The following is a 26,979-nucleotide window of genomic DNA, read 5'->3' on the forward strand; positions in this document are numbered from 1 at the left end:
TTCCTTCCTTCCCTTCCCTTCCTTCTTTCCTTCCTTTCCTTCCTTCCTTCTTTCCTTCCTTCCCTTCCCTTCCTTCTTTCCTTCCTTCCTTCTTTCCTTCCTTCCCTTCCCTTCCCTCCCCTCTCCTCCCCTCCCCTCCCCTCCCTCCCTTCCTTCTTCCTTCCTTCCTTTCCTTCTTTCCTTCTTTCCTTCCTTCCCTTCCTTCTTTCCTTCCTTCTTTCCTTCCTTCCTTCTTTCCTTCCTTCCCTTCCTTCTTTCCTTCCTTCCTTTCCTTCCTTCCTTCTTTCCTTCCTTCCCTTCCCTTCCCTCCCCTCTCCTCCCCTCCCCTCCCCTCCCTCCCTTCCTCCTTCCTTCCTTCCTTCCTTCCTTCCTTCCTTCCCACTTTCTTTTAAAAATTCACTTACTATATATGTGTGCGTGCGTGTGTGTGCGTGCATGTGAGTATGTGTGTGTGAGAGTGTGCAGTTCAGAGGGGTATCCAGCATCACCTGAAGCTGGTGTTACAGATAGTTGTAAGCTGCCTGATGTGTGGGCTCTAGGTATCAAATTTGAGTTCTCTGAAAGAACAGTGTGTGCTCTTAAACACTGAGCCATCTCTCCAACTCAAGGTCCTTTCTTTTTAACTTTTTAAAATTAGTGTATGTTCTACAAAATAATGGGGTTTCCTGCAATACTTTCATATGTGTGTGTAACGTACTTTGAATTTGCTCTTTAGTACCTTTTCTTGTCTCCACCCCAGTCTCTCTTTCCTGATCTTATGTATCTTCCTTTCACTATCATGAGTTCAAAAAAAAAAAAAATCTAGACTCTGCATATGAAAAAAATGGTTTATTTTGTTTGACATGATTATCTGTGATTCCATTTCCATTCCTATCAATGACTTAACTTCATTGTTTATGGCTGAATAAAATTTATGGTGTATACACAACATATCTGCTTTATCCATTCACCTGTTGCTGGGCACTTAGACTAACTCCGTAACAGCTACTGTGAATACAGTTGCAGTAAACTTGAATGTGCAGGATCACTGCTTCTTTCTGACTTAGATTCTTTTGAGTATATTGCCCAGGAATGGTATAGCTAGATTATATGATAGTTCTATTTTTAGTTTTTTTTTTTAAAGAACCACCATACTGATTTACATAGTGACTCAAATTAATTTACATTTCCACTAGTTTCAGTTCTACTTCTAGTTTCATTTCTGTTATTGTGATAAAATATCCTAACAGAAAGAAACTTGGAGAAAAAACAGGTTTTTGTTTGTTTGTTTGTTTTGTTTTGTTTTGTTTTTGTAATTTTTTTTGTAGCTCATGATTCCAGGATTCAGTCTATCAAAGCAGGGAAAACAGTATCAGGAGCCTGAGAAGATCACATCAGACTAACAAGAAATGAATACATACATGGCTAGTCAATCACACATGCAGTCAAGAGCAGAGGGAACCGAATACATGAATGCTTGCTTCTTTGCCTGTGCTTATTTCTTATACAGTTCAGGACCTCTGCCTAGGGAATGGTGCTGCCTACAGTGGGCTGGATTCTCATATGTCAGTCAACCCCAGAGACATACCCACAAGCTAACTCAGTGTAGACCATCCTTCATTGAGACCCTTTTCCAAGAGATTCTACATTGTATCAAGTAAATATGTAACATAAAGCAAACCATCCATCTCTCTACCAAGAGTGTACATAGGATAAAGGCTCCTCTTCTGAGGAAAGTTTTTCTTACCTTAATTCTATATAATCCTTCTCAAATCTGATTTTCTCTATATCATTGATCAACATTGATAATCTGAATGGTTTAAAATCTTTCCATGACATTAACAACTCTAATTTACACCCTTCTTTAAATTACTGTCATTATTATTGTTGTTTTCTTTTTGAGACAGTGTCTCACTATGTAGCCCTGGCTGGCCTGGAACTCAGAGGAATCCACCTACCTCTGTAGCTGTCTTCAGCCACCCCAGAAGAGGGCATCAGCTCTTATTACGGATGGTTGTGAGCCACTATGTGATTGCTGGAGGATTGCTCTGAGTGTTGGTATTAAAAGGTATGTGCCACTATTCTTGACCTGAAACAGTATTTTAAGAGAGAATCAGCCTTATCTTGCTGTCTAGTCAGAGGGTTTATGTGATGTCCCTCTCAATTCATGTCACAACAACAACAAAAACAAAAAACAAATTCACATAGTTTCTGGAACACTTGATATACTGCCAGTGGAGGAGGATGTCCTCAAATTCTTTGCAGTAAGAACCCTCTTAGGTGGCACCAATCTTGTCTTCCAGATGGAACAGTACATCTTCAAAAGACAAAGTGAGAGGATTTACGTTAAAACAAAACAAACAAACAAACAAAAACCTGAGGAGGAGCTGAGAGATGCTGCTGCTGACAGCTCCAGCCATTCCTGGCATTGGGAACCCTGCTGATGTCAACTTCATTGCCTCCAGGAACCCCTGGGGCCAGCTAGCTGTGCTGACTTTTGCTCCTGTAAAAGACTTTCATTACTCAAACTAAGAGGACTTCAGGAAGTGATGGCTTTTGCTAGTCACCAATCCCAGAGCTGACCCCCAGCCCATCACAAAGGTGTCTTATGTCAACCTGTCTGCCGTTGCTCTGTGTAACACACATTCTCCTCAGTACTATTGACATTGACATTTCATGCAACAAGGGTACTCACCCAGTGAATCCTACTTGGTGGATGTTGGCTTGGGAAGTTCTGCACACATGTGGCACCATCTCTGGGGAGCACCCATAGTTCTCATCAGGTCATGTCTAATCTCTACTCCTATAGGGAGCCTGAAGAGACGGAGAAGGAAAAGCAAGTGTAGCTGAAAAGGCCGCGACTACGAAAATCTGTCAGTGTGGAAGGGCTATACCTGCTCCTGAGTTCACTGCTCCTTGGCCAAGGTGGCAGACTGGAGGTTTGCAGGTGTCTTCTGTGCCCAACCAGAAGTTCCCAGTGAAGACTTGATGTTCAGACACTCCGGGGACTAGTCTGCACCACTCATGCCACTGAATCAGATGGCACTAGCACTGAGTGGTCAAAACTGTTTGCAGACACCAGGCAAAGCAGAAAGGTGGATGGAAGACAGCATCACAAATGGGAATACAAATAGCTTTAAATAGAAGACTTCCCACGCTCATCTTTTCTAATGCCATGAAGATGCGTTTAGCAGGGGCTAGGAACAGTGAAACATAACAGAGGAAATAAAAGATAGACTCTCTCAGGGGAGATAAAGATCACAGCAGCATAGAAAATACTGAGGGGGTGGGCGAGAGTGTTCAGAGGGCCGACAGCTGGGTAGCGCGAAGCGCATGCATATGTGATTTCTACGGGATCTGGGCATGCAGCTTGCTGGAGATAGAAAAGTCAAAGTCTGTATTAGGAAGTGAGATTTGGGGGATGGGCAATCTGAGACAGTGGCTTACATCACCTGACTGTTAGACGGAGGAGAGGCGTCTTTCCATGAGGGCCAGGGAGGAATTTAATGTGTAAAGAGGAAGTTGGAGGGAGAATTATTTCCCTCTCTCCTTCCTGCCAGTGTCAACCAGTCATTCTGCCTCTATGGACCCCTTACCAGCTTGTGTTTCCACAGCCTAGTCAGCTGACCAAGTCACTCTTCCCAGGCAAGAGCTCCGATATGGGGGCCCTTCTATGGTCACTCCTGCTGCTGCTTCAGGAAGGTGAGTGGCTCCCTGCTTCTGTATAAGACTGTCTTTATATCCTCTGTTCTACTTGGCCTTAGGCTGGCAAGACCCTTCCTTTGGGGATGAATGTGTCAGCCCTTCTGTTGATGGGCACCAAAGGCTGATTGTGACTCGCTCTGCAATAAACATGTGTGTGCATGTATCACTGTTGTACGTTAATGTGGATTGTGCTGAGTGCATACCTAGATGTGATGTAGCTGAATCTCAGGCTAGGTTGGGGGAATTTCTACTCTGAACTCCAAGGAGTGGGTTATGGCCTCTGAGCAGGATGAGAGAGGATATCTGGGTGACATGTATGGGGTTGCAGTTCCAGGACAAAAAAGAAGGGAAATGGTGAAGAGATAAATGGGGACCATCTCTTCCCCTCCCCGGGCCCACCCCCTCCCAGATCCCCGATCAACTCAGGTGCAGTGGAAATCTAGAACTACAAGAGGTAGCTAGAGAGCCCTACGATGGTGCATGAAGCTAGAGAAGGTGCTCAGAGGCAGATGAGTCATAGCTATTCTGTTACCTAACTGCAGCCACCAAGAGATATCGGCCAGGCTGTATGCATCTCTTTTTCAGCCAAAGGGTTTTCTGGAGATGATGAGGATCTTGAGGAAGTGGCTGGTGTCCTTCAAGAGTCTATCAGCCTCTCTCTGGAAATACCATCCAATGAAGAAATTAAGCACATAGACTGGCTCTTTCAAAACAACATTGCCATTGTGAAGCCAGGCAAAAATGGACAGCCAGCCGTTATCATGGCAGTGGATCCTCGCTACCGGGACAGAGTGAGCATCTCTGAGTCCAGCTACTCCCTGCATATTAGCAATCTGACCTGGGAAGACTCAGGGCTTTACAACGCCCAAGTCAACTTGAAGACATCCCAGTCACGAAGTCTTACCATCTCCGTGTCTACCGTGAGTTTAAGACTCCCTTTATTCTGGCTTTCCTGAGCTTGGCATGGAAGCTCCGGAGCTGAGGTAAGCCTTAAGAGGCTGAAACTGGAAGGCAGACTGCTTGTAGTGTGGTCTCTTCCAGTGCCTGAGCTTCAGCCACAGGGAGAATGAACAGGAACAAGGAGGCATTGGGCACTGAGGCTGTTTCCATGGAGGTGCCCAAAGCAGTAAGAAAGATAAAGATGGTATATAGAACATTAAAGGGCTCTTTTTCACCAAGGAGATTGCTCTAGATAAACAGCTCTCGAAGCCTTTATCCCCCTGAGTGGTTTGAGGATTAATAAACATTTTTTCCCTACTTGAAACAAAATTTCTTCACCTGCCACACTGAATCTACTTTGGGTCTTGGAGAGATGGTTACAATGTAAAGGTCTTTGGGAGGGGGAGGGGTGATACTATACTGTGTAATCAGTGAGATAGAAGAGGATTTGAAGGTAAGAGGGTGTAAAGCTAAGAGAGTGATGTCAGAAGGTACCAGGGCTGGGTATCTGTCTCAGCAGATCCTCAGGACCCGGCAACCACAATTTATGCGGTTGTTTTATTTGGTTTTGCTTATTTATTGCTTGAGTAAATAATAATAAATCATATTATAATAAATAATAAATACCTCTCAAGATAGCAAGAATACCCAAGGCTTGAGAGACTAGGAAAACAGACCCAACTCAGGAATGTTCAATGGGTCTGTTTTCTTCTCTTTTAGGGAGGCTGTCAAAGCCCCACATCACTGTGAACTCTAACATCTCAGAGGAAGGTGTCTGTAATATATCTCTGATGTGCTCCATAGAGAGAGCAGGCATGGACGTGACCTACATCTGGCTTCCATCACAGGACAGCACTAACACATCCCATGAAGGCTCTGTCCTCAGTACATCCTGGAGGCCTGGTGACAAAGCTCCTTCCTATACTTGCAGGGTCAGCAACCCCGTCAGCAAAATCAGTTCCCGTCGCATCTCTGTTGGGTCCTTCTGTGCAGGTACCAAAGCCCAAGACACCATTCCTGAGCCTGTGCAAGTCCTGTGCCTTCGAACACTACCTCTTTCTCTCTACCATGCCTGTAACTTTTTTTTTTTTTAAGATTTACTTATTATATGTAAGAACACTGTAGCTGTCTTCAGCCACCCCAGAAGAGGGCATCAGCTCTTATTACGGATGGTTGTGAGCCACTATGTGATTGCTGGGATTTGAACTCAGGACCTATGGAAGAGCAGTCAGTGCTCTTAACTGCTGAGCCATCTCTCTAGATGTTTTAAGGAACATACCAGGACTCTAGATCATAATACTCTCCTGCAGATGCTTGCCACTGGATCGGGGAGTGTCTCCAGTTTGTCAATTGCTCTGGATTTCCAGGGGACTCTTCTGTGCTTGGCTTGAGACTGATAGCTCGATTTCAGTCCTTGAGCGTCTGTGCACAGAACAGGTATTTCTAGAAACATTTGCCACAAGATGTGAGCTATTAACCCAAGAGCCTTTCTGAGAAGCTCAAGGTAGATATCTGTCCACTAAAATCACCACTCTTCTACTGAACATCTTCCCTTTCTTCCTATCCCAGATCCTGGATATCCGGAGAAGCCTTCAATGTTCTGCTTCCTGCTTAAGAGCTTGTTCCTTCTCCTACTCTTGGCAATTCTAACTGTGGGACTTTGCCTCTTCCGAGCCCAGAAAAGCTATGAGGTGCCAAGGGTGAGGAAACTCAAGAGAAACCGAATCAAACTGAGGAAGAAGGGGAAGTCTGGCCCTACTCCCGTCTGATTGGCTTTTGGGGTCCTCTTCTGAGCTTTGTTTCAGGCTCTAGGGAAATTCTCTGGGGGACTGGTGGGATTGGGGATCAGAGTTCAACATCTAAAAGGGCAAAATTCCCTGAGAGACACCATCTGGAAATAAAGTCAAGTCCCTACCCCTATGGGGCACCTGTGCTTGATGCTTCTGTTTGCACTGGGCAGTCCAGGAAAAATCTGTTTCCCACCCTTCCTACCTGTCTCGGCATTTTTACTGAAGCCCATGGCCTTCTCCGGCTTGCCTCTGGGTGGGGAAATGAGTCTATTAGAGTGAAATGTTTGTTTGTGCTGCATGCATCCTGTCTTTTTTTTTTTTTAATTGATTGATTTACTGACATTTCAAATGTTTCCCCCTTTCCTGGTTTCCCCTCTGGAAACCCCCTATCCCATCCCTCTTCTCCCTGCTTCTATGTGGGTGCTCCCCTACCCACCCACCCACTCCTGTCTCTCTGCCCTGGCATTCCCCTACACTGGGGCATTGAGCCTTCATAGGACCAAGGGCCTCTCTTCCCACTGATGCTGGACAAGGCCATCCTATGTTATATATGCGGCTGGGGCCATGGGTTGCTCCATGTGTACTCTTTTCAACCTAAGTCTTATATACTCTAAACTACACAGAGAGACTTTCTCAGCTAATTGAACTTGTGAGTCCTAAATGATAGCAGTTCATTTAGAACTCTGCATAAGTGTTACATCTAAGACTCTTTGCTTTCCTGCTCTGTCTTTATTCTGGCTGCAAATTTAACTCCTACCCAGTGTACCAAGTCTACATAGAACCCGTCTCACTAGAAGGTGGAAGGGTCCCCTGCTCAGTCCTTCTCTGGGTTATAGTTGAGCTTGGTGATCTCTGTCATCTTCCTGATGCCAGCTACTCTGAGCCCTGCTGCTGACCTGGTAGAAGTGACAACTTGCTGGATCCATTGCCAAGATCTTGGATTCTTGACTTTCAGTTAAGGCTGACACTGTTTAGCTGGGTGTGGTGGTGCACACCTTTAATCTCAGCATTTAGGAGGCAGAGGCAGGCAGATCTCTGAGTTCAAGGCCAGTTCGGTCTACAATTGAATTCCAGGATATTCAGGGGGCTACACAGAGAGACCCTGTCTGAGTTGATGGGCCTTCTGATTAGAATTTTGGGTCAATGTAGAGCTCGTTGGCTCTTGCTTTTTTCCATAGCTCTAGATCTGACATGCTGATCACATACTTTTCCCCAAATCAGATCGTATGTATTTTACTTAGGCGGCTGCCAGGGTTCAGGGGAGGAGCAGGTTTAAGAGAAACTACTTAATCCATAGGACAGGGTGAGTAATAAATAAATCAATGGAGGTGACTGATATAAGATACACCAAGGAGGGAACTGGGTGAGATCTCAGGAGATTTTGGGTTCGCTCTGTCATTTCCCCTGGTCTGGGATACTGTGTTTATCCATCATCCACTGAGCCGTAGTTCAATTCTACAAAGACCACATAATCGAAAGGAAGACATAGGTGTAGTAGCTTCTTGAAGTTCGTATGTTTCCACCAAGTTGGTATGGGCTGGGATCCCTGCAGAGCCTTGGAAGAGGTACCTGAGGGGTAGGTAAAGAGCCATGAGGCAGGATGTCTTTCCTGTCTTTGAGGAGGATGCTGCTCTCCAAAGTGTCTTCCAAGAGTAAGAACAGGAAGTCTCTGGTATAGGAAGATGCATCGGGGGACCATGGAGTCCAAGGGTACCTGGCCTTCAGGAAAGCAGGGCACATGATCGGACTACTAGGGCAATCTAAGAGGAGGCTCTTCAAGGAGTCGGAGACAGATTCAGAAGCCAAGTCCATGTGCACAAAGAACATCTTCCCTGGGTTTCTGTGAAGGAGATGGGATCTCTTGGAACTTATGTGTAGAGGTTGAAAAACTAGCCCCCAATGCACTCCTAAGACGGTAAACTGATATTCTAAGGGCCAGGACTCTTGTCTCTCTAGAAAACAGTCCTTGGGCCGAGGCTGGTCATCTGGGTCTCCTTTAGGTTCTGACCAGTCTGTCTTCAATAAAGGTCTATAACTTCAACTTCTGTCATAGCAGGTGCCACTGCAAGGTGAGGGTCTGCCTGGGAAAACCACTTGGTATCCATTTTTTTTTTCACAGAGAGGGACAGCCCATGTCTCATGTCTTTTAGGAGTTGGCATACATAGAGAAACAAATCGTCCCTGTGTGACTTGTCCAGGGATCTCCCTGCAGTTGGCAGAACCCTTTCTTCTCAGAGCCAATCTTTGGACAGAGAAAGCCCAAAACAGCCTGGAAAAACAGGCTGAAACCTGGAAGCAAGTGTAGCCTCGGAAGCCAGGATAGTAACGTGGCAGTATGTTGTAAGACACTCTTACTTGCCATTTGGAATAGGTGAATGCAAACTGCCACCATGGTTCTTGCCATGATGATAATGGACTAAACCTCCGAACGGTATGGCAGCCCCGATGAAATATTCTCCTTTATAAGAGTTGCTGTGGTCATGGCGCCTCTTCACAGCACTGCAAACACTACCTAAGACAGGGGTAGTAGGAAAGACCTGCTTCTGCTCCAGCCTCCTTGCCCCTAGTACAAGTTCTTACTGTGGCTCAAAACACCCGGGCACTCACACTTAGAAGAATAGTCCACTTTCAGGACTTACTAGAGATGGAAGGCCAACCTCAGCACTGGGATCGGATCTGTGTGCTTAAAATCTCCCCTAAGGGTTCGCTCCCGACCATGATTTCAATATGAGTTTTACGGGAGTCAGACTGTGGCAAGGACAGTACTATGTTGCTACCATGGGGGGCTTCTGGAGGAACTCACTTGGGGCATAAATCTAGACAATTTCACATGAATTTGGTGGGAAAGCAAATTGCAAGCCTGCACCCCTACAGCAGATTTCTGAGGGCAGCTTTATTTCTGCCTGTGGATGCAGTGTCCAAGGGGTGACGACGTGGCTGCCGGTGCTGAGGAGCGCGTAGGGAGCATCTGTTTTCTAGTAGTGACTTCCGCTGGATCTGAACGCGGGTCCTGAATGTGCCTAGCTGGGAAATCTTGGGCAAGTTCCTCCGTCTGGTCTGGCCGCTGTTTTCTCACTAATAAAGGGAGCTGCACCCACTTCGCGGGGTCTCAGCGCAGATTACACGAGCGATAAAGTAAGCCATGCTCCTACCCCAGGATCTGGCACCCTGCAAGCATCAGATACTCCGTCCATTCTCTTTCGATCTACGCTGTCAGGGTGCCTGTCAGTCATTTCTCCCCCCCCCCGCCCCCCCCCCAAGGCTTATTTCTCTAGGTTGTTGGTGCTAGAAGCTCTGGCAGCCCCAACCTAGGAGCTCAGCCTTCAGCAAGCTACACACAAGGGAGGAGCCTGAGCAAAAGCTGGGAGCTCGCCAACACAGACAGGTATTTCCAGTCCAGCGAGAGGAAATGGGTGGGGGTGGGGATAAAGATAGAAGAGGTGATCAGATGGGCCCCAGACTTGGGTGGATCCCCAGGGAGGGGGCGGGGAGTCGTGCTTTCCTCCAAGTGCTCCTGCCGCTGGCTCAGATTTCAACCTTCGATGCCTCCTTTGTGGCACGCTTGTTCAGAAAGGGGAGAAGGCCACAGGTAGGTTATAAAGGAAGGAGGGCATGCAAGCAGCCTGCAAAGTAGGTAGGCTCCTGCGGTCCTAGGTGCACCGATCTGTCTGACCCATTAGTCCCTCTGACGCGAGGCGGGAAGCGGCGATCAGCCTTTCCCCGCTTAGTTGTACAGAGCTCCACGAGGGGGCGACCAGAGCCCACGTGCGACCGCGTCCTTCTCTCTCGAAACTACAACTCCCAGGCGGCTCGGGGGTCCCGCCCGCCTTGCTCGGCCTCTGTTGGCTCCAATTGGTCGCCGCGGGAGGGGGATTGGCGGTCTCCAGGGCGACGGGAGGCGCTCGGGGCATCTAAGGCGGGGAGGCGGGTCCGCCCCCTATTGTGTGGCTGCGAGAGCAGAGCTGTGCTGTGCAGAGCAGGTGAGGGTGGGGGTGTCCTGGAGGGTAGAAATGGGGTGCCGACGGGGACAAGGGGAGCAGCGTGGAGTTATGGGGGAAAAGGGGGAAGCGGGAGAGCTCTAGAGAGAAGTGAAATTACCTGGGGGAGCAGAACTAGGGTAGTTCTGGAAGCGAAGTGGAATTACTGATGGGTAAGCGGGGGTTCCCCGAGATCTGGAAGAGTATTAGAGGTAATGTAGGGGGAGTTCTTGGCGGGTTCCAAAAGAAAGGTGTTCCAGGAGCCAGAGAATGCGAGGGAAAAGAGAATTGTTGTGGTAGACTATCAGAAGTGTATTGTGGGCTGAGCTGGGGAGGATAGGGGGGTAGGGGATTCCCGGGAGAGCGGGGTTGGGGGGTTGGGGGGTTGGGGGGAGGGCAAATGGGGAATTCTGGAGGAGGCCAAGCAGGAGTGCGAAGACCTGCTGCAATTGGAGATTAGTGTGTGAGAAGCTGGAATTTTGCAGACACTGTGAAAAGTGTATGACTGGGATGGGAGTCTTGGGAGAAAGGAGGAGTGCTGGATGGGAAGACCGAAAGGACCGAGGACGGATGGGGAGGAGGAGTTGGAAGGGTTCCAGGAAAAGTGGGGTAAAATCTGGGGATGCCTTGGTCACCAGGCATTCTTGGTAGAATCACCAAGATTCTTGGTAGAGCCAGAAAAGAATGGCTTCTATATGGTACAATTTGAAGGCTTTCTAGGGAAATCCGGGAGAGCTGGCTGGGTGCAGCAGAAGGCAAGGGGATTACCAGGAGGCAGGCATACGGGGACATGATGCAGAGAGGCAGGGATGATACTGCCCTGTGGAGGGTATTCTGCAGACACTGCTGAATTGTGGGAGGCCAGGAAGAGGGTGGAGGCCGCAGAGCAGAGTCCACCTGGGTTTGCCAGGCCCAGGTCAGGGCCCTTTGGTCCTTTGTGACTGCCTTAGACGCTGAGGGGGTGGTGCTGGTTGGGAGTGCCTACCTTCTACGCTCCAGGGTTCTTTTTGTGTTGTGGGGACTCCAAAGCATGTTTGTTTTCTTCCAGATCAGGCCTTTAGGGTTAGGGAAGGAAGGGCCTGGCAAATCCTGGTACCCCCAGGATACTAGAGGAGGAGTGTGTGGGAGTAATTAGGGTGAAGCACTAAGTCAGGGTGTCTGGCAGCATCATAAAGAAAGTGGCTACAGCTGCCAGCCCCGGATCTATCTGTCCAGACCTGGAGGATGCTACCTCCCTCTCCCAATCCCCCAGCCTCCAGCAGGTGGGGAAGACAAGCTCCTCCTCTCCCAAGCCCCTGACTCACTCACTGCCAGAAGCAGTGTGGACTGAGTGGAGACAGGCTCCAGGGCTCCCCACAGAGAATGGGGAATGGGGCCAGGAAAGGGGTGTGGGTAAGGGGCTAGATTCTATCTTAGATTTTCTCTAGACTAGCTATCTGTTTCTGCTTAAGAGCTTTAGGATCCTCACTGGTTGGACCAGGAGAGAAAGAGGGAGAGGGAGGGAGAGGGAGAGAATATGCTATTTGTTGCTTTGTTGATATCAGGAGGAAGGAAAAGGTTGAGGGTCTAGTCTGTGATGGTCTTCATCTCCAGGACTTTCCTGATAAATCCTTTTCCTCTTGTGTGAGGAACCCCTAGTTCTCTTTGCTCACTTTGCTAAGGACACTGTAACACTTGCCAGGCATTCCCAGAATTCTCTTGCTTTTCCTAGGATCCATGTCCTTAACCTGTGCAGCCTCCACCAGACAGCACCCTCATGCTCTCTGATGTTCCCATCCTAGCTTTAATCCCAGGGCTTTCAGATCTCTGGTTTGGGAGCTAGGAGCGTGGCTGTGGTAGAGTCTGGCGGGAATGAAGCCCTAGAGTTGATCTCCAGCAGTGCCACCCAAAAGATCCCTCTGGTCTCTGTGCGGGTCCCTTTCTTACCCTCCTTTTTAGTTCCCTGTGCCTTGCTTGACCAGGGCGTTGTTCTGTGCTCCTCCTCTGACCAACTCTGTTACATTGCCTTATATTTTGCATTTAGATCTGGTGGCCCTCCAGACAGGAACAGCTCCCTCGGGTGTTGAGTGAGCTAGGCACCAACTGGAAGAGTGAGAGCTGAAACGGGTTGCCTGAGGCGGATCAGAACTCGACTGATGCTCTCTGGGATTGCCGGGCAGCGGACATTCCTCCGGCCCCTCCATCTGGGCTCCTGTGGATAGGAGGGGCCGGGCAAGCAGGCCAGCTGGGCTATGATTTGGTGTCTCCGTCTGACCGTCCTCAGCCTGATCATCAGCCAGGGGGCTGACGGTGAGCCAGACCCCAGGGAACCAACAACTCTGTGTTACCCCGGGATATGACTTCCGCAAGGGGTTATCTGTGAGAATTTGAGTGTAGGAGAGGGCTAGGGCTGGCTCAGAGAGGTTGGGGTTTCCCCCAATCGTGCAAAGTCTTAAGAAAACTTGAGAGATGTTGATGTCGCCTTCCCCCTCCCGCATCTCATTTTGATCCCTTGCTGTTCCCTCGTGCTACCCACCTCATAGGTCGAAGGAAGCCTGAGGTGGTCTCTGTGGTGGGCCGGGCTGGGGAGAGTGCAGTGCTGGGCTGTGACTTGCTGCCTCCAGCTGGCCGCCCCCCTCTGCATGTCATCGAGTGGCTGCGCTTTGGATTCCTGCTTCCCATCTTCATCCAGTTCGGCCTCTACTCTCCCCGAATTGACCCCGATTACGTGGGTAAGAGTTGTCCTTAGGTGGGAGGGGGAGTGTCGCCAACAGAAGGTGGGCTGAGTAGGCTGCTCTGTGCCCTCTCCGATCTCATCTCCTGCTCTGCTGCTCTGACTGCTTAGCAAGCATGGCCCTGCTATCCCCCCCCCCCATCGTCGTGCTCATCCATTGAGGGATTGACTCATTTGTTTATACACGATGCATGCACACATTAGAGCTCTGCTCTTTTAGCTATGGATGGCGTGTTGCATGGGAGACGCGACAGCTGTATTTCAAGTATCCATCCTAACTTGCTGGTTGTTTGACCCTCATCTCATGCAACCTTCCAGACTCCATCTTGATCCTCTAGAGTTTGCCCCACTCAACCCTATGCTCGTCTCTGGATCTACTATCTGCCACTCTATGTCATCCCCTTCCCTGCCGACCAGAATGCCAGTTTGGAGGTTCCAGGCTTTTAGGGAGTGGGCTAAAGGGACAGCAGAGTGGGTAGGGATGTGGGCTCTTTGGGTATGAGGAGCATAGACTGATTCTGAGCTGCAGAGAGCATGGACACAGACAGGGGTTACTGGAGCAGACTCCAGTTCAGTTCCCCAAAGGTATAGGCATAGATAGGATGGGATGGGTCTCTGTTTCCAGAGGCTACAGTAGAGGCATACTGTATGGGTCTCCCTGGAGTCTTCTACTGCACCCTAGCTTGTTCTTAATACTGGATGGAGCCTTAATCTGAGCGACTTACTACTATAACGTCTCAGAGTGCCTGTGGGAGGCCCTAACGATGGATTTGGGCTGCTGGGCAAGAAAGAGATGGTGTTTTATTTTCAGAACTGAAACCCAGAAAAGGCCACCTGGGAAGATGTTGTTGGGGTACCTTTTCTGCCTCTGGTTTGAATCCTGAGGGAAATCTTGGGATTGGCTGAGCTGAGAGAGGAGGAGGTGCTGGCAGGTGCCCGCCCGCAGGAGAGAGTTTATTTTCAAACTGGGGGCAGTTATTGGCAAACAGCCTACTCGGGAGTGTGTGTGTCTACACAAGCCCTGGGGACTTGATGAAAGGGGGCCCCAATTAGCAGAAGGAGAGAGAATTGGTACAGGCACAGCCGGCCTTCCTGTCTGTGCCTGCCTGTGCCCAGGGGGCTTTGGCTGCGGGGCTAAAGAAGGACAAATTCAAATTATTGCCAGGCTGAGGCAAGGCAGGGGTTGGGTAGGGGGAGTGGAGGAGAGGTGGAAAGGGCTTTCCTTCAGACTCCACCTGGGAGACGTGGGACTCTGCCTTTGCCCCAGCATCAGTCGGCTCTGGGCTCTGAGCAGACAAGCTAAGAGATGGCTAACTCCCTGTCTACCTGTGGATCTTCTCTAGCCTGCAAACCTTTGTGTTTCCGCCCCACTTCTAGCCTTTGTTCCCAATCCTGCCCCTGAGTGGCCTGTAGCTCCTGAGCAGCCACAAGGGTCCTGCTTTGGTGAAGACCCCAGAGGGAGGCCTCTAAGCCCATTAACCCTTTATTGCTTCATAGTTCAGAAGGGGCCTCTCTGGCCTTTGTGCAGGGGACTCACAATTGCAGTTGCTAAGCAACAGGAGGTGGAGGTTGCCGAGGACAATGCTGTTCTGTCATAAACCCTGTGGGCAAGTGGAGGGGAGATGGCCTGGGACCGCCATGAATGCGGTGACCTAGAATATGGGGGATTCGTAGCCCTGGGACCCACACTGAAGGCAAAGCTGGTTTTGGGGGCTCTAGAAGCTGTGGGGTAGAGGATCCTGGATATGTAAATTAGTAAGGAAGTGGTCAAAGGCAATATAGAGAGATCTAGGACTGCTAGATTGAATCAGCTACTATATTTAAAGCATTTAGCATAGCATTTGGGTGGTGTGAAAGGAATTGGGGACAGGCAGTGTCTGAATCTGTGAGACTGGCGTTTGGACTGTGTCTCCTGGGAGTTTCAGGGATGTCCCAGCAAAGCAGGTGGACTTGTGCTTTCTGACGGCACTAAGTTGCTTTGTTGCTTGGTGAATCAGTTCTGATTGTTCCGAGCTGACTCTACTAATCTCCCCTTTCTGTCTTTGATCCTTCCACGCTGTCTGCCTCGCTACATCATCCCAGAAGGTCTCCTCATGCCCCTGGCTTCATAGTGCAGTATGTGGGCACAATCACAGTTGTGATTTGAACTTCGGTTGTGGACGGACGTACACTTGTCTGTGTTCATGGTTACATTTAGTGTGGGCTTCTTGCCTTTTCAGAGCCCGAGAGATCAGACTCTTTCCTTTTCAGGCGCTGCATGTAGGCAGGTCTGATATCCCTTAGGTTTGGCCTTGTAGGTAGAGGGCAGGTCTATAGGAGGTGTGTTCAGGACGCAGGAAGTCACAGGACTGCCACTCTGGTCACCTTGTTTTGAAACACTGCAGCTTTTTCTGGACCTCCTAGGGAAGTTGGTTTGTACAACGTGCTGCCCCGAGTATTCTGGCTAACGGACATGAGGATTGTTAGCTGGTGACATTTCCTGAATGGAATCAGAGATTGTTCTCAGTGCCCTGAACATCAGTGGATTCTAATGGCAGCGTTCAGCGGAGAACGCTCTGCCTTGGTGGACCCGGCTTGATCTCCTAATAGCTGCGTGATTTTGGAAAGAAGTTTAACGTCAGTGCCTTCATCGGTGATGGATGTTGGGGAGGATTAAATATGGTGACAGTGTCTAATATTACACAGCTCGTCTTCAGTGCTCAGCCTTTCTGTCTTCTCTCTGGAGCTCAGAGATCACCATGATGAAAGTGCCTATCTTGTGGGACCTGGAGGAGGCTGTGGTCTGGGCTCTGCTCGGCTCCGTGGTCTGGCAGAGTAAGGTGAATGAGGAATCCTGCAGGTTTGAGGAAGGGTATTCTGTTAAATATTTACCTGGGTGGGCCATTTTTATCTCCTGGGTGGGGATTATACACCTAGCCTTATAAGTAGGCCCACCCATTCTAAAGAAGCCACACCCCAGGGACTAACTGAGCGATCACTGACCACTAAGCTCAGTAGCTACCCTAGATCTATGACTCTCATCTTTCCCGTGGCTTCAAGGAGCACACAGGCTGAGTTTCTGGCCACCCTAGAAGTAGAGTGGAAACAACTTGGAGGAGTGGGTAATACCGAGGATTTCTACTGTCACTGTCAGGGATGGCTGGGGTGGGCCGAGTGCTGAACAGGTACATCATCTGGGAGTTATATTTGCCTGTCCTGTGAATTTTAGAAAATACCACTCGTTCACACCAAAGGGCAAAGTGAAGATGGGCAACAGCTAAGTGTAGCGGGTACAGAGCCACTGGATAACCCTGGTGAGAGACACTGCGGGGCTCTAAGGTGGAAGATGGCAGGGAGGGAAATACTAATTCTTAGGAGGTGGGATCTGCAAGATGTAACAAGTCAGTAAATGGCAGACGGTGACAGGAATCCAGGTTGAGCCAGGCTCCTCTTCGGGCAGCCTGATGCATGGTGGTCGGTGCAGTTCACTGATGTAGAAGAAGAAACGGAGGTGATACGTTATCAGATGAGGGGTGGGGCCCAGATTGAGTGTAGGCTTCTGGTTTCGAAGATGCATCTTACTTATTCGTGTAACAGACTTTATGCAAGCCTCCAGCGGTGCCAGGTGCTACACACCTCCCCTGCATCATCTCCTGCCTTCCACCCCATCCCAGTTTCTCCCTCTCTTATTTTGACTGAGGAAACTGAAATTGACAGGTTGAGTAACTTGCTCAAAGGAGCATGTGGCTGAGCTGGACTTGAGCCTGGGTACTTTGGGGCTGCCAAGCAAACACCTTACTCACGTAGACTGCACTGCTAGGGATGTTTCAGGCTGTCAGGGTGCCAGGTTCCCTCAGAGGAGGGTCCTGAGGGACTGGGCGAGCACATCTCAGTCAGCCTAGTGGTCTGCTATGGATGCTGGGAACGAAAGGTCTTTTTTGTGCTGTGGTGTGTGGCTTTGTGGGGCTGCATGTGGTCAGTCAGCTGGGGCGTAGAGGGGCTGGGCTGGGCTGGGCTGGGGAGGCTGCTGACGCTGCTGCCTGCCTGGGTTGGACTCTGGCCACTCTAAGACGCTTAGGCCGCTGATAATAGCTCTGGGAGATTACAGGCTTTGGTAGATGAGGTATGGGTCCCTGGGAGGGCCCCAAACACGGCTAGCGATTTCAGGGACAGAGTCCTCTAAAAGCAGAAGTATCCCCAGAGAAGTTATATCTTGGTCTTAAAAAGTACCTCAGGGATGGTGAATCTTGTAGGAGACCAAATGCTGGTTCTTCGCTCCTTCCTCGAACAGTCCGGGAAATACAGAGTATTTCAGCACAACATTTGGTCCACTCAAGAAGCCTTGAGTTTTTCTGGTCTGGTCTGGGTCTCAGCTAAACATAGCATTCTGCCCTCAATGGCCTCATTTCCTTCTGCTGCTCTGGAGGCCCTCACTCTTGGATGACAGACCTATTCTCAACCTCTGGGAATGGCCAGTGTGACCAGGACTGGAAGGCTTTTACAGAGCCCCTTCCTTTATTCAGCACCCTTGATTCAGGACTTCCCTCCTCACAGGACGAGTCCGGCTGCAGACAGGAGCATCTCTCCAGATTGAGGGGCTCCGGGTGGAAGACCAGGGTTGGTACGAGTGCCGTGTGCTCTTCCTGGACCAACACAGCCCTGAACAGGATTTTGCCAACGGCTCCTGGGTGCACCTGACAGTCAATTGTATGAAGTTGGGGAGCAGGTGGTGATGGGAGGGGGGAGAATGTGGTAGTGAAGGGAATGAGCGAGTACTGTGCCCTACCCATCCTGGCATGTGCTCACCATGCTAGCTCATTTACGGCTTTTTTCTTACCTCTGCCCTCCCTCACGCCCTCAGTTCTTCAGATAAAATCCAATCAGCCCATAGGCTCTGAGTCGGGAACTTTCACTCCTTGGTCAAGGTCATAGTTAAGGTATATTGGGCCCTGAATGATGCAGCTCACCCGTGCATAGTTTCTCCCTCTCCACTAAAAGGGAGGCAGTTGTAATCGTTCCCATTTCATAGGTGAGACTGAGGCAGAGAATCAGGTAGAGGCAGCGTGTGATGAGTCTAAGACCCGCCCCTTCTGATTCCCAGACTGCCCTGGGCACTCAGCTCTCCCCCCTAGCTCTCAGCATGCAGCCTGTGTTCAGCGTGTAGCAGTGTTGGGATGGTCCTGGCAGACAGGTGACCCTGGGCTAGTATTCCTGTGTACCCCGGGAGCCTCCAGCTCTGAGAGGAGTTCTCCGTGGCTTTTGAACTCTGCTTTGTGGGATGATAGCCTTTCTGGCAGCCCCTGATGCCTCTTTCCCTCACAGCGCCCCCTCAGTTCCAGGAGACACCTCCCTTAGTTCTAGAAGTGAAGGAGCTGGAGGCGGTTACCTTGCGCTGTGTGGCCCGTGGCAGCCCTCAGCCTTATGTGACTTGGAAATTCCGAGGACAAGACCTTGGCAAGGGCCAGGGTCAGGTGCAAGTGAGTGGGTCAGCTGGATTGGGAGGACCAAAGGGGAAGAAGGCAGGAGAGGAACAGAAGCCAAGCCCGGGGATGGGTCGGAGGAGGGAGGGGTTTTCCATCGGCTTCCCCGAGGTTGAGGTGCTGTCTCCCTCTGCTGGCCAGCTCTGGAACTTCAGGGTCTGAGGCTGACCAAACAGGAAGGGCTTTTCCTTAAAGACTCCTTACTTAGGTGCAGAATGGAACACTGTGGATCCGTCGGGTGGAGCGAGGCAGCGCTGGAGACTACACCTGTCAAGCCTCCAGCTCCGAGGGCAGCATCACCCACGCCACCCAGCTGTTGGTGCTAGGTGCACTTTGGTGGAAGGGCAGGGGAACCGGGCCACCTATAGTAGAAGACATGATCTCTACGGGGGTGGGTGGTGGTGGGGAGTGAGGGGGTGAGTACACGGAAGATTGGGAGGAGGCTCATATTTGAGGGACCCCTGTAGGGTGAGAGAAAGGATGAAGAAACGGTCAGCTTAGTGCCCAGCAGTGCATTACAGTGGAAAGGAAGGGGTGCTAAGGGTTAGCCCATGAATCGTGGGACCCTCCTGAGTCCTGGTTTTGTGATCTCAAAAAAACAGAGGTTCCTAGCAACCTCTCCCAGGACTTTGACATATCGCCCATGTGTGCTGAGCTCTTCCTTTTGGAAGGAAAGGCAAATGAAGCACGCAAGGCAGACATCCATCTTCATAGCGCCTGTGGGCAAGAACCAATTAATTGATGACCCACTGCAGTATCGTTCTCCTTGGTACTTGAGAAGTACAGCCCTGGGTAATACAGTTAAAGCCAGAGACCCTGACATGAGGAAGGCCCACCAGGAAGTCTCACCTCCCTTTCTGACCTCCTTGGACCCTCCTGCACATACAGTTTCTCAGCAGAAGAAATCAGGGTGGGTAGGCTTACCTGCCATGCCTCGTGAAACAGGGCAGACTTGGAAAAGCGAGTGGCCTCTGGAACAGGATGGGCTTTTATCACACATTCCAATTCGGGTCCTTAAGGTCCTGTAGCAACTTGGCCCATGACTACAAAGGGCAGAACCAGGAAGAGGTGTAGAAAGGCCCCGAGGGTTCTGGGAATTCCGGAATGGGCTGAGGACACCTTTCTACCTTGGTACTTCTCCCAGGACCCCCTGTCATTGTGGTGCCCCCCAGCAACTGTACAGTCAACTCCTCTCAGGATGTTTCCTTGGCCTGCCGAGCTGAGGCATACCCTGCTAACCTCACCTACAGCTGGTTCCAGGATGGTGTCAATGTCTTCCATATCAGGTAGGACAACCTATCTCTTGGGTAGTGGAGGCAGGGGATTGATGGGTAGTCTCTGGGAGTGCTCCTTGTCTAAGGACTAGGTTCCTCTTCACACATACCATATTGCAGCCGCTTACAGTCTCGAGTGCGCATCCTGGTAGATGGGAGCCTGTGGCTACAAGCCACTCAGCCTGATGATGCCGGCCACTATACCTGTGTTCCCAGCAATGGTTTTCTGCATCCACCCTCAGCTTCTGCCTATCTCACTGTGCTCTGTAAGTCCCCATGCTCCTTCCCCAGCCTGCTCCTTTGCACTGAGACAGACTGATGACCTTGTCCTCCAACTTGTCTCTGCATTCTTCCAGACCCAGCCCAGGTGACAGTCATGCCTCCCGAGACACCCCTGCCCACTGGCATGCGGGGGGTGATCCGGTGTCCGGTTCGTGCTAATCCCCCACTACTGTTTGTCACCTGGACCAAAGACGGACAGGCCTTGCAGCTGGACAAGGTACAGGCTTGTGACAGGGGATGAAGGTCTTGGCTAGGTGTTGTTTTTGTCAGAGGGCCAGCTGCAGCTCAGTGGGAGGCTGAGTTTAATTCAGCGCTATGGTTGGGAAACATGTTTCTTACCAGATGCCAGTGTTAGGCAGTGACTGTGGAGGTGAGGCGAAGAAGTATCCATTTCTCCAGAAGAAGTGTCCATCCTTGGAGTGTTGCCTTGAGGCAGAGCTGCCACAGAGACTCTGCTGTCGGGCCAGGGAAGGAACAAGGCTTTTGTTTTTAGGTCCGGTTGAGGATAGACCAGTAACAGGTCCTGGGCCTTTGGTGAGGTGGTAGGTCTTGAAGAGTGAGCTGTCATTCCATGCAGAAATCCCTTTGCAGAGGCCGGCCACTGTACAGTGTGCTGACGAAGTGATGAATCGGGCAGTGAGGGGGAGCCGCAGCTGGCACCTGTAAGGACTTGAGAGGTGTAGAAAAGGCTGGAAAGACAGGTTGTGTCCTAGAGGAAGAACTGCGTGCCAGCTTAACATGACCTCATTCCGAGTTGATTGGGATCTTTTGTTTGTCTGAGGAGACTATCAATTCTTTGAGGCATCGTGTCTTTCCAACTGAGAGTCTCTGGGGCTGTAAAGTTGTAGCATTGGGTGAATGTGCCATTGAAAGTTTCAAAAAAAAAAAATCAGCAGTGAATTTTGGCGGTGGTGTTGTGGTGTTAGGACTGTGGTTAGGAGTTGTTAGGAGCAGAGCCCCAAGGCTGTGAAGCGGCCAGTGTGAGTCCAGGTGAACGGTTACTCAGTCTGAACCAGAGAGGGCCTGAAAACAAGGCAAGACAGAGCCAAAGCTTTCCTGCTCGGTCCAGAATGACAGACAAGTTAGATGCAGAGAGTGAGGGGCCACACTTCATCTAGGAGAAGGGGAGGCTTTCTTATAGAAGTGGATTGGGAGATGCAGAACTTAGCAATGGAGTGCCGAGAGGGACAGTCAGAGTATCCACATGGCTCAACTTGAGGGAAGCCGTTCACACTATTCTCTGGGAGTGACACCGAGCTGTGTTGTCACAGTCTCACATCCCCTGATGGAACAGACAGAAGTGGAAGACCAGAATCCAGAGAGAGGGTCAGGCCAAGACCCAGAGCCGATGGGTTGATTTCCTGAAAAGAGTTTCCTGTCTCTCCTCTTCTCTCGAGTTGCCTCTCCCCACCCCAGCTTTACCTCTGTTAAGTTTCTCTATTTGTCATTTCCTCTGCCCTCTAGTTCCCTGGCTGGTCCCTGGGCCCAGAAGGTTCCCTCATCATTGCCCTGGGGAATGAGGATGCCTTGGGAGAATACTCCTGCACCCCCTACAACAGTCTTGGTACTGCTGGACCCTCCCCTGTGACCCGGGTGCTGCTCAAGGTGAGGCTCACAGCAAACCTGCTGTGGTATGGCCAGGTGGCTGAATGTGTGTTCTGAACCATGTCGGCAGGGTGGAGTGAGGCAGAGAGCTGTGGGAGGGGCTCCTACCGTCTGTTTCTTGCAGTAGTCATAGCAACAGCCAGCAGAATACACAGAGATGATACTGGGCAGTAGGACATCAGTCACGCACACATTCACGAAATGAGATATCTGTCTCGTCTCAGTCCCACAGGGAATAGAGCAAAGGGGAGAGAGAGAGGATGATCTGTAGAGCTATCTCAGAGAGTCCTGCTCCAGCCCGCCATTACCCAGCAGTCCTACCTGCTGGGGGCAAAGACACAGAACTAAGAGATGGAGAAGGAGACTAAGACATTATGACAGGCACCTGGGAATGGGGGACAGCAAAGCTTAGAGGTGGAAGAGAGGCTGTGAAAGAGGCCCCTCCCAATACAGATCTGGCCTGCAGGCTCCCCCGGCTTTTATAGACCAGCCCAAGGAAGAATATTTCCAAGAAGTAGGGCGGGAGCTACTCATCCCGTGCTCCGCCCGGGGAGACCCTCCTCCTATTGTCTCTTGGGCCAAGGTAAGGCTCCCTGGTCCTGACTCAGCTCTACCTGGGTCCGTGCCCACTCTTTCCCTGGCTGTGTTTTTGGAAAGGAGGTTCAGGCTGTCACAGGCAACATGGGGAGGGGCACAGGTTACTTGGAGAGATGAGTGGCCCCCTTGGTGAGGGGTGGCTGCCTGTGTCTTCAGGGCTGACCAGTGGTTCTGTAGGTGGGCCGGGGGCTGCAGGGCCAGGCCCAGGTGGACAGCAACAACAGCCTCGTCCTTCGACCCCTGACCAAGGAGGCCCAGGGACGATGGGAATGCAGCGCCAGCAATGCTGTAGCCCATGTGACCACTTCTACCAATGTATACGTGCTAGGTTAGTGGCCCGGGAGTGGGCTGGGGCTGGGGAGCTACAGGAAGATGGGAGTATTGTTTTTTGGGGGGGTGTATAGATGGGGTTTGTGGGTATGGGATTCCCCTAAGGTAATGGGTGGAGAAGAAAATCTCCAACTACTCTTCCTTAGCCCTACCTCAGGGTCCTGATCACCCTCCCTCCCTCCATTCCCCCTACCCAGGCACCAGCCCCCATGTCGTCACCAATGTGTCTGTGGTACCTTTACCCAAGGGTGCCAATGTCTCTTGGGAGCCTGGCTTTGATGGTGGCTATCTGCAGAGATTCAGTGTCTGGTATACCCCACTGTGAGTGATCCGTTCCTGACTTCACCCTGGACCTACCTGGCCCTCTGCCCTTTCTCCCATCCCTCTCTATGCCTAGCCACATGCTAGCTCTCTGGCTCATTTTCATAGATTTTTAACATTCAGGGCTGAGGTTCTGAGACTGTGGTGGTTGAGCAGAGGGGTGAGGTTGGCTCTCTGGACCCCACACCATCCCAATCTTCCTTGCTGATGAGATCTTCCTATATCCCCCAGAGCCAAGCGTCCTGACCGAGCCCACCATGACTGGGTATCTCTGGCTGTGCCTATCGGGGCTACACACCTCCTAGTGCCAGGGCTGCAGGCTCACGCGCAGTATCAGTTCAGTGTCCTTGCTCAGAATAAGCTGGGCAGTGGGCCCTTCAGTGAGATTGTCCTATCTATACCAGAAGGTAAGAGGTCCCCAGCTCTGTCGGACCAGAAAAGGATGAAGAAGTGCAGGATGCATGGGATGGGTGGGGAAGGGCAGGATGGATGGGAAGGCCTGGGGGATGGGGCAGAGATGCTGAGCAGCTTGGGGTTCAAATAGGATACAGAAATGCTATAGCAGAATATGTGGGTATTTGGGGTTGGGGAATGACAGGGTGGAGGGACAGGATGCAGGACTCTGAGACTCCCAACCCTCCTATCCCTCACTTGTCTGTCTCCCTGTTCTATTTAGGGCTTCCGACCACACCGGCTGCCCCTGGGCTTCCTCCAACAGAGATACCACCTCCCCTGTCCCCTCCTAGAGGTTTGGTGGCAGTGAGGACACCCCGGGGGGTACTTCTGCATTGGGATCCCCCAGAACTCATCCCTGGGAGACTGGATGGCTACATCCTGGAGGGACGGCAAGGCTCCCAAAGCTGGGAGATCCTGGACCAAAGTGTGGCGGGCACAGAAATCCAGCTGCTTGTGCCTGGCCTCATCAAGGTGCGTGCTGGAGGCAACATAGCGAGGGAAGGGCCAGTCTCCTCTTCTTTCCGAATTCCGTCTTCTCATCTTGACTTGGCCATTTTCACCTCCTGTCCTACCTCATTCTTACCTCCCAACTGCAGTCTTCACAAAAGGGACTATGGTGGGCAGTGCTGGTCCTGATCTGCTCCATGGCCCTCCACCTCTAATTCCCAGGACGTTCTCTATGAGTTTCGCCTCGTGGCCTTTGCTGATAGCTACGTCAGTGACCCCAGCAACGTAGCTAACATCTCCACTTCTGGTGAGAACCCAGTGTGGGGAGGGTGAAAGTTGCTGGGGGTCCTATGAGGATTCTCCGCCCACTGATCCTCTCGCCCCGTCCCTTTGCCCAGGCCTGGAGGTGTACCCCTCCCGCACACAGCTACCAGGTCTCCTGCCCCAGCCTGTATTGGCTGGTGTTGTGGGTGGAGTCTGCTTCTTGGGCGTGGCGGTCCTTGTGAGCATCCTAGCTGCCTGCCTGATGAATCGGCGCAGGGCTGCCCGACGCCACCGAAAACGTCTGCGCCAGGGTAGGTGCCATCACTCGCCTTACCTAGGCTGCACTTTCCCTTCCACCCTCATCACCGGGGTCCTGAGGTACTCCTAGGCCACTTGAAGGGTTGGCCACCCACCAGCTGTCTGTCCCTTTTGCATGGTCCTGGAGCAGCATCCTTCCTTTCCTGTTAGTTGGGAATGGGGTTGAGGGTTACATTCCCCGGGGCTGGGGAGGCTCTTTACCCAGATCACTTGCTGCTCTCCCGTCCTTACAGATCCACCTCTGATCTTCTCTCCACGTGGGAAGTCAGGCTCACAGTAAGTCCCTTTACCTTTTGTGGCTAACTCCTATCTTCCCACCGCTTCCCATGTTTACCTTCAGACGAAATTGGAAATTCAAGGGAAGTGGGAATAAGCGTGTGTTGACCCCCAGGACTAGTGCTATACCGTTCCTCTTCCACGCCCACCACCTGGCCCTGCCTGCCCTTGCTTGCTCTCCCTAGCTCTGCCCTGTTGTGCGACAAACCTCACAAAGCCAGACCCCAATCTTCTGTCCTTCTTCAGCTCTGCTCCTGGCTCAGGCAGCCCTGACAGCGTGACCAAGTTCAAGCTCCAAGGCTCCCCAGTTCCCAGCCTACGCCAGAGTCTGCTCTGGGGGGAGCCTGCCCGACCGCCTAGCCCTCACCCGGATTCTCCACTTGGCCGGGGACCCTTACCATTAGAGCCCATTTGCAGGGGCCCAGATGGGCGCTTTGTGATGGGACCCACTGTGGCCCCCTCACAAGAAAAGTTATGTCTGGAGCGCTCAGAACCTCGGACCTCAGCTAAACGCTTGGCCCAGTCCTTTGACTGTAGCAGTAGCAGCCCCAGTGGGGTCCCACAACCCCTCTGCATTACAGACATCAGCCCTGTGGGGCAGCCTCTTGCAGCCGTGCCTAGCCCCCTACCAGGTCCAGGACCCCTGCTCCAGTACCTGAGCCTACCCTTCTTCCGAGAGATGAATGTGGACGGGGACTGGCCACCTCTTGAGGAGCCCACGCCAGCTCCGCCTCCAGATTTCATGGATAGTCAGCCCTGCCCCACCTCATCTTTCCTTCCACCACCTGACTCACCTCCTGCAAATCTCAAGGCAGTGCTTCCTGGGACACTGATGGGGGTCGGGGTCTCCTCAGAGCCCCCTTACACAGCTTTGGCTGATTGGACTCTGAGGGAGAGGGTCTTGCCGGGCCTTCTTTCTGCTGCCCCTCGTGGTAGCCTCACCAGCCAGAGCAGTGGGAGGGGCAGTGCTTCCTTCCTGCGCCCTCCCTCCACAGCCCCCTCCGCAGGGGGAAGCTACCTCAGTCCAGCTCCAGGAGACACAAGCAGCTGGGCCAGTGGCCCCGAAAGGTGGCCCCGAAGGGAGCATGTGGTGACAGTCAGCAAAAGGTAAAGGCAGTAGCCACTCATTCTTGCCCAGGCCCTCCACCCTGCCCTGTCATTCCAGATCACCGCTATCCCCACCCCCATACTCTTCCCCTTCCATTGTTCACTCCCACCCTGAGACCAGAAGACCCCTTATCTTGGAAGTTCTGCTGAGGTCCGGGAAGTGAAATCTGCTTTAGAGGACCCTTGGTTTGGTTCACACTTTTCTGGTTACCGGCTACTCCTCTGCCCACGTTTCCCACCTGTCCTTTATAACAACAGGAGGAACACCTCTGTGGATGAGAACTATGAATGGGACTCGGAATTCCCAGGGGACATGGAGCTGCTAGAGACCTGGCATCCAGGCTTGGCCAGTTCTCGGTCCCATCCTGAACTTGAGCCAGAGTTAGGTATGTGGCCCTCTAAGCTGGCTGTGCTCTCCCACACCCGCCCTCCCATGCTCTGAGCTGGTCTATTTGTTTCCCAGGCAATTCCTGAGTCTCAGGCTCCCTGCCCTGCAGCGTCTCTTGTTCCCTAGGCTCCCTGTGCTGCACGCAAAGGCCCTTTGGAGCCTCAGGACTCAGCTCTTCAGCCAGTGAGTCACGGCATCTCTTCTCACACAGTCCTGTCTTCCCCTTGAAGGTGTCAAGACTCCAGAGGAGAGCTGTCTCCTGAACCCAACCCACGCTGCCGGCCCTGAGGCCCGCTGTGCTGCCCTTCGCGAGGAATTCCTAGCTTTCCGCCGACGCAGGGATGCTACCAGGGCCCGGCTACCAGCCTATCAGCAGTCCATCTCTTACCCTGAACAGGCTACTCTGCTATGAGCCCGCTTAGCATATGTGGATTTGCAAAGGAGACCAAGACTTTGGCTCCAAGCTGGGGCACTGCCCCTACCTCTCTGTGTCATAGACCCTGATGGTGGCCTGGTGGTAGGCTTGAGTGAGCTTGGTATAGAGTGGATGTGTTGACTTTTTAATTGAGTCTGGGAGCTGAACAGGGATGTGTGTGTGTGTGTGTGTGTGTGTGTGTGTGTGCGCGCGCACACGTGCACACGTGCGAGTGGTGTTTATGGTGTGGGTGCAGGTTTCTTTTTTTAAAAACAGGTGGATAATAAATGTCTGAAAACCGTTTCTCTGTCACCTCTCTTTGTGTCCCTGGATATGT

At 51.5% G+C, this 26,979-nt stretch overlaps 2 protein-coding genes and 2 long non-coding RNA genes across 8 annotated transcripts in view; 3 read left to right on the forward strand and 1 right to left on the reverse strand.

Annotated features, from left to right (window-relative positions):
• LOC110289872 overlaps positions 1-3,123 on the forward strand; it is a 41,949-nt gene extending 38,826 nt beyond the window's left edge. Inside the window, exon 6 of the long non-coding RNA XR_002377379.1 lies at positions 2,789-3,123. This is a non-coding gene — a long non-coding RNA (uncharacterized LOC110289872). The remainder of the gene's footprint in view (positions 1-2,788) is intronic.
• LOC110289865 lies at positions 2,196-11,473 on the reverse strand. The gene is made up of 3 exons (XR_002377376.2): positions 11,376-11,473; positions 2,675-2,793; positions 2,196-2,296 (listed from the first exon to the last, which is right to left on the reverse strand). It is a non-coding gene; the product is annotated as an uncharacterized LOC110289865 (long non-coding RNA).
• Positions 3,546-6,543, forward strand: Slamf9 (SLAM family member 9). The gene is given in 5 exon segments (XM_021156261.2): positions 3,546-3,681; positions 4,270-4,569; positions 4,572-4,604; positions 5,344-5,616; positions 6,193-6,543. Coding segments are annotated over 5 exon segments (849 nt in total). The 5' UTR covers positions 3,546-3,638; the 3' UTR covers positions 6,393-6,543.
• Igsf9 (immunoglobulin superfamily member 9) lies at positions 9,781-26,954 on the forward strand. 5 transcript variants are annotated; one of them, XM_021156250.2, is made up of 21 exons: positions 9,781-9,798; positions 12,414-12,679; positions 12,913-13,101; positions 17,637-17,789; positions 18,405-18,559; positions 18,771-18,888; positions 19,707-19,848; positions 19,957-20,102; positions 20,193-20,335; positions 21,583-21,723; positions 22,190-22,306; positions 22,498-22,648; positions 22,848-22,971; positions 23,203-23,378; positions 23,648-23,898; positions 24,097-24,181; positions 24,273-24,449; positions 24,690-24,732; positions 24,979-25,839; positions 26,098-26,225; positions 26,458-26,954. In XM_021156250.2, the coding sequence occupies exons 2-21, from the start codon at positions 12,622-12,624 to the stop codon at positions 26,637-26,639; spliced, it is 3,540 nt and encodes a 1,179-aa protein (XP_021011909.1). In that variant the 5' UTR covers positions 9,781-9,798; positions 12,414-12,621; the 3' UTR covers positions 26,640-26,954. The 5 variants fall into 5 exon arrangements, with proteins under 5 accessions (XP_021011909.1, XP_021011889.1, XP_021011896.1 ...); XM_021156230.2 differs by lacking the exon at positions 9,781-9,798 and adding an exon at positions 9,829-10,393; XM_021156237.2 differs by lacking the exon at positions 9,781-9,798 and adding an exon at positions 9,829-10,002.
• Positions 26,955-26,979: the final 25 nt, after the last annotated feature.

Source organism: Mus caroli, chromosome 1, assembly GCF_900094665.2.
Source record: "Mus caroli chromosome 1, CAROLI_EIJ_v1.1, whole genome shotgun sequence".
Lineage (NCBI taxonomy): Eukaryota > Metazoa > Chordata > Mammalia > Rodentia > Muridae > Mus > Mus caroli.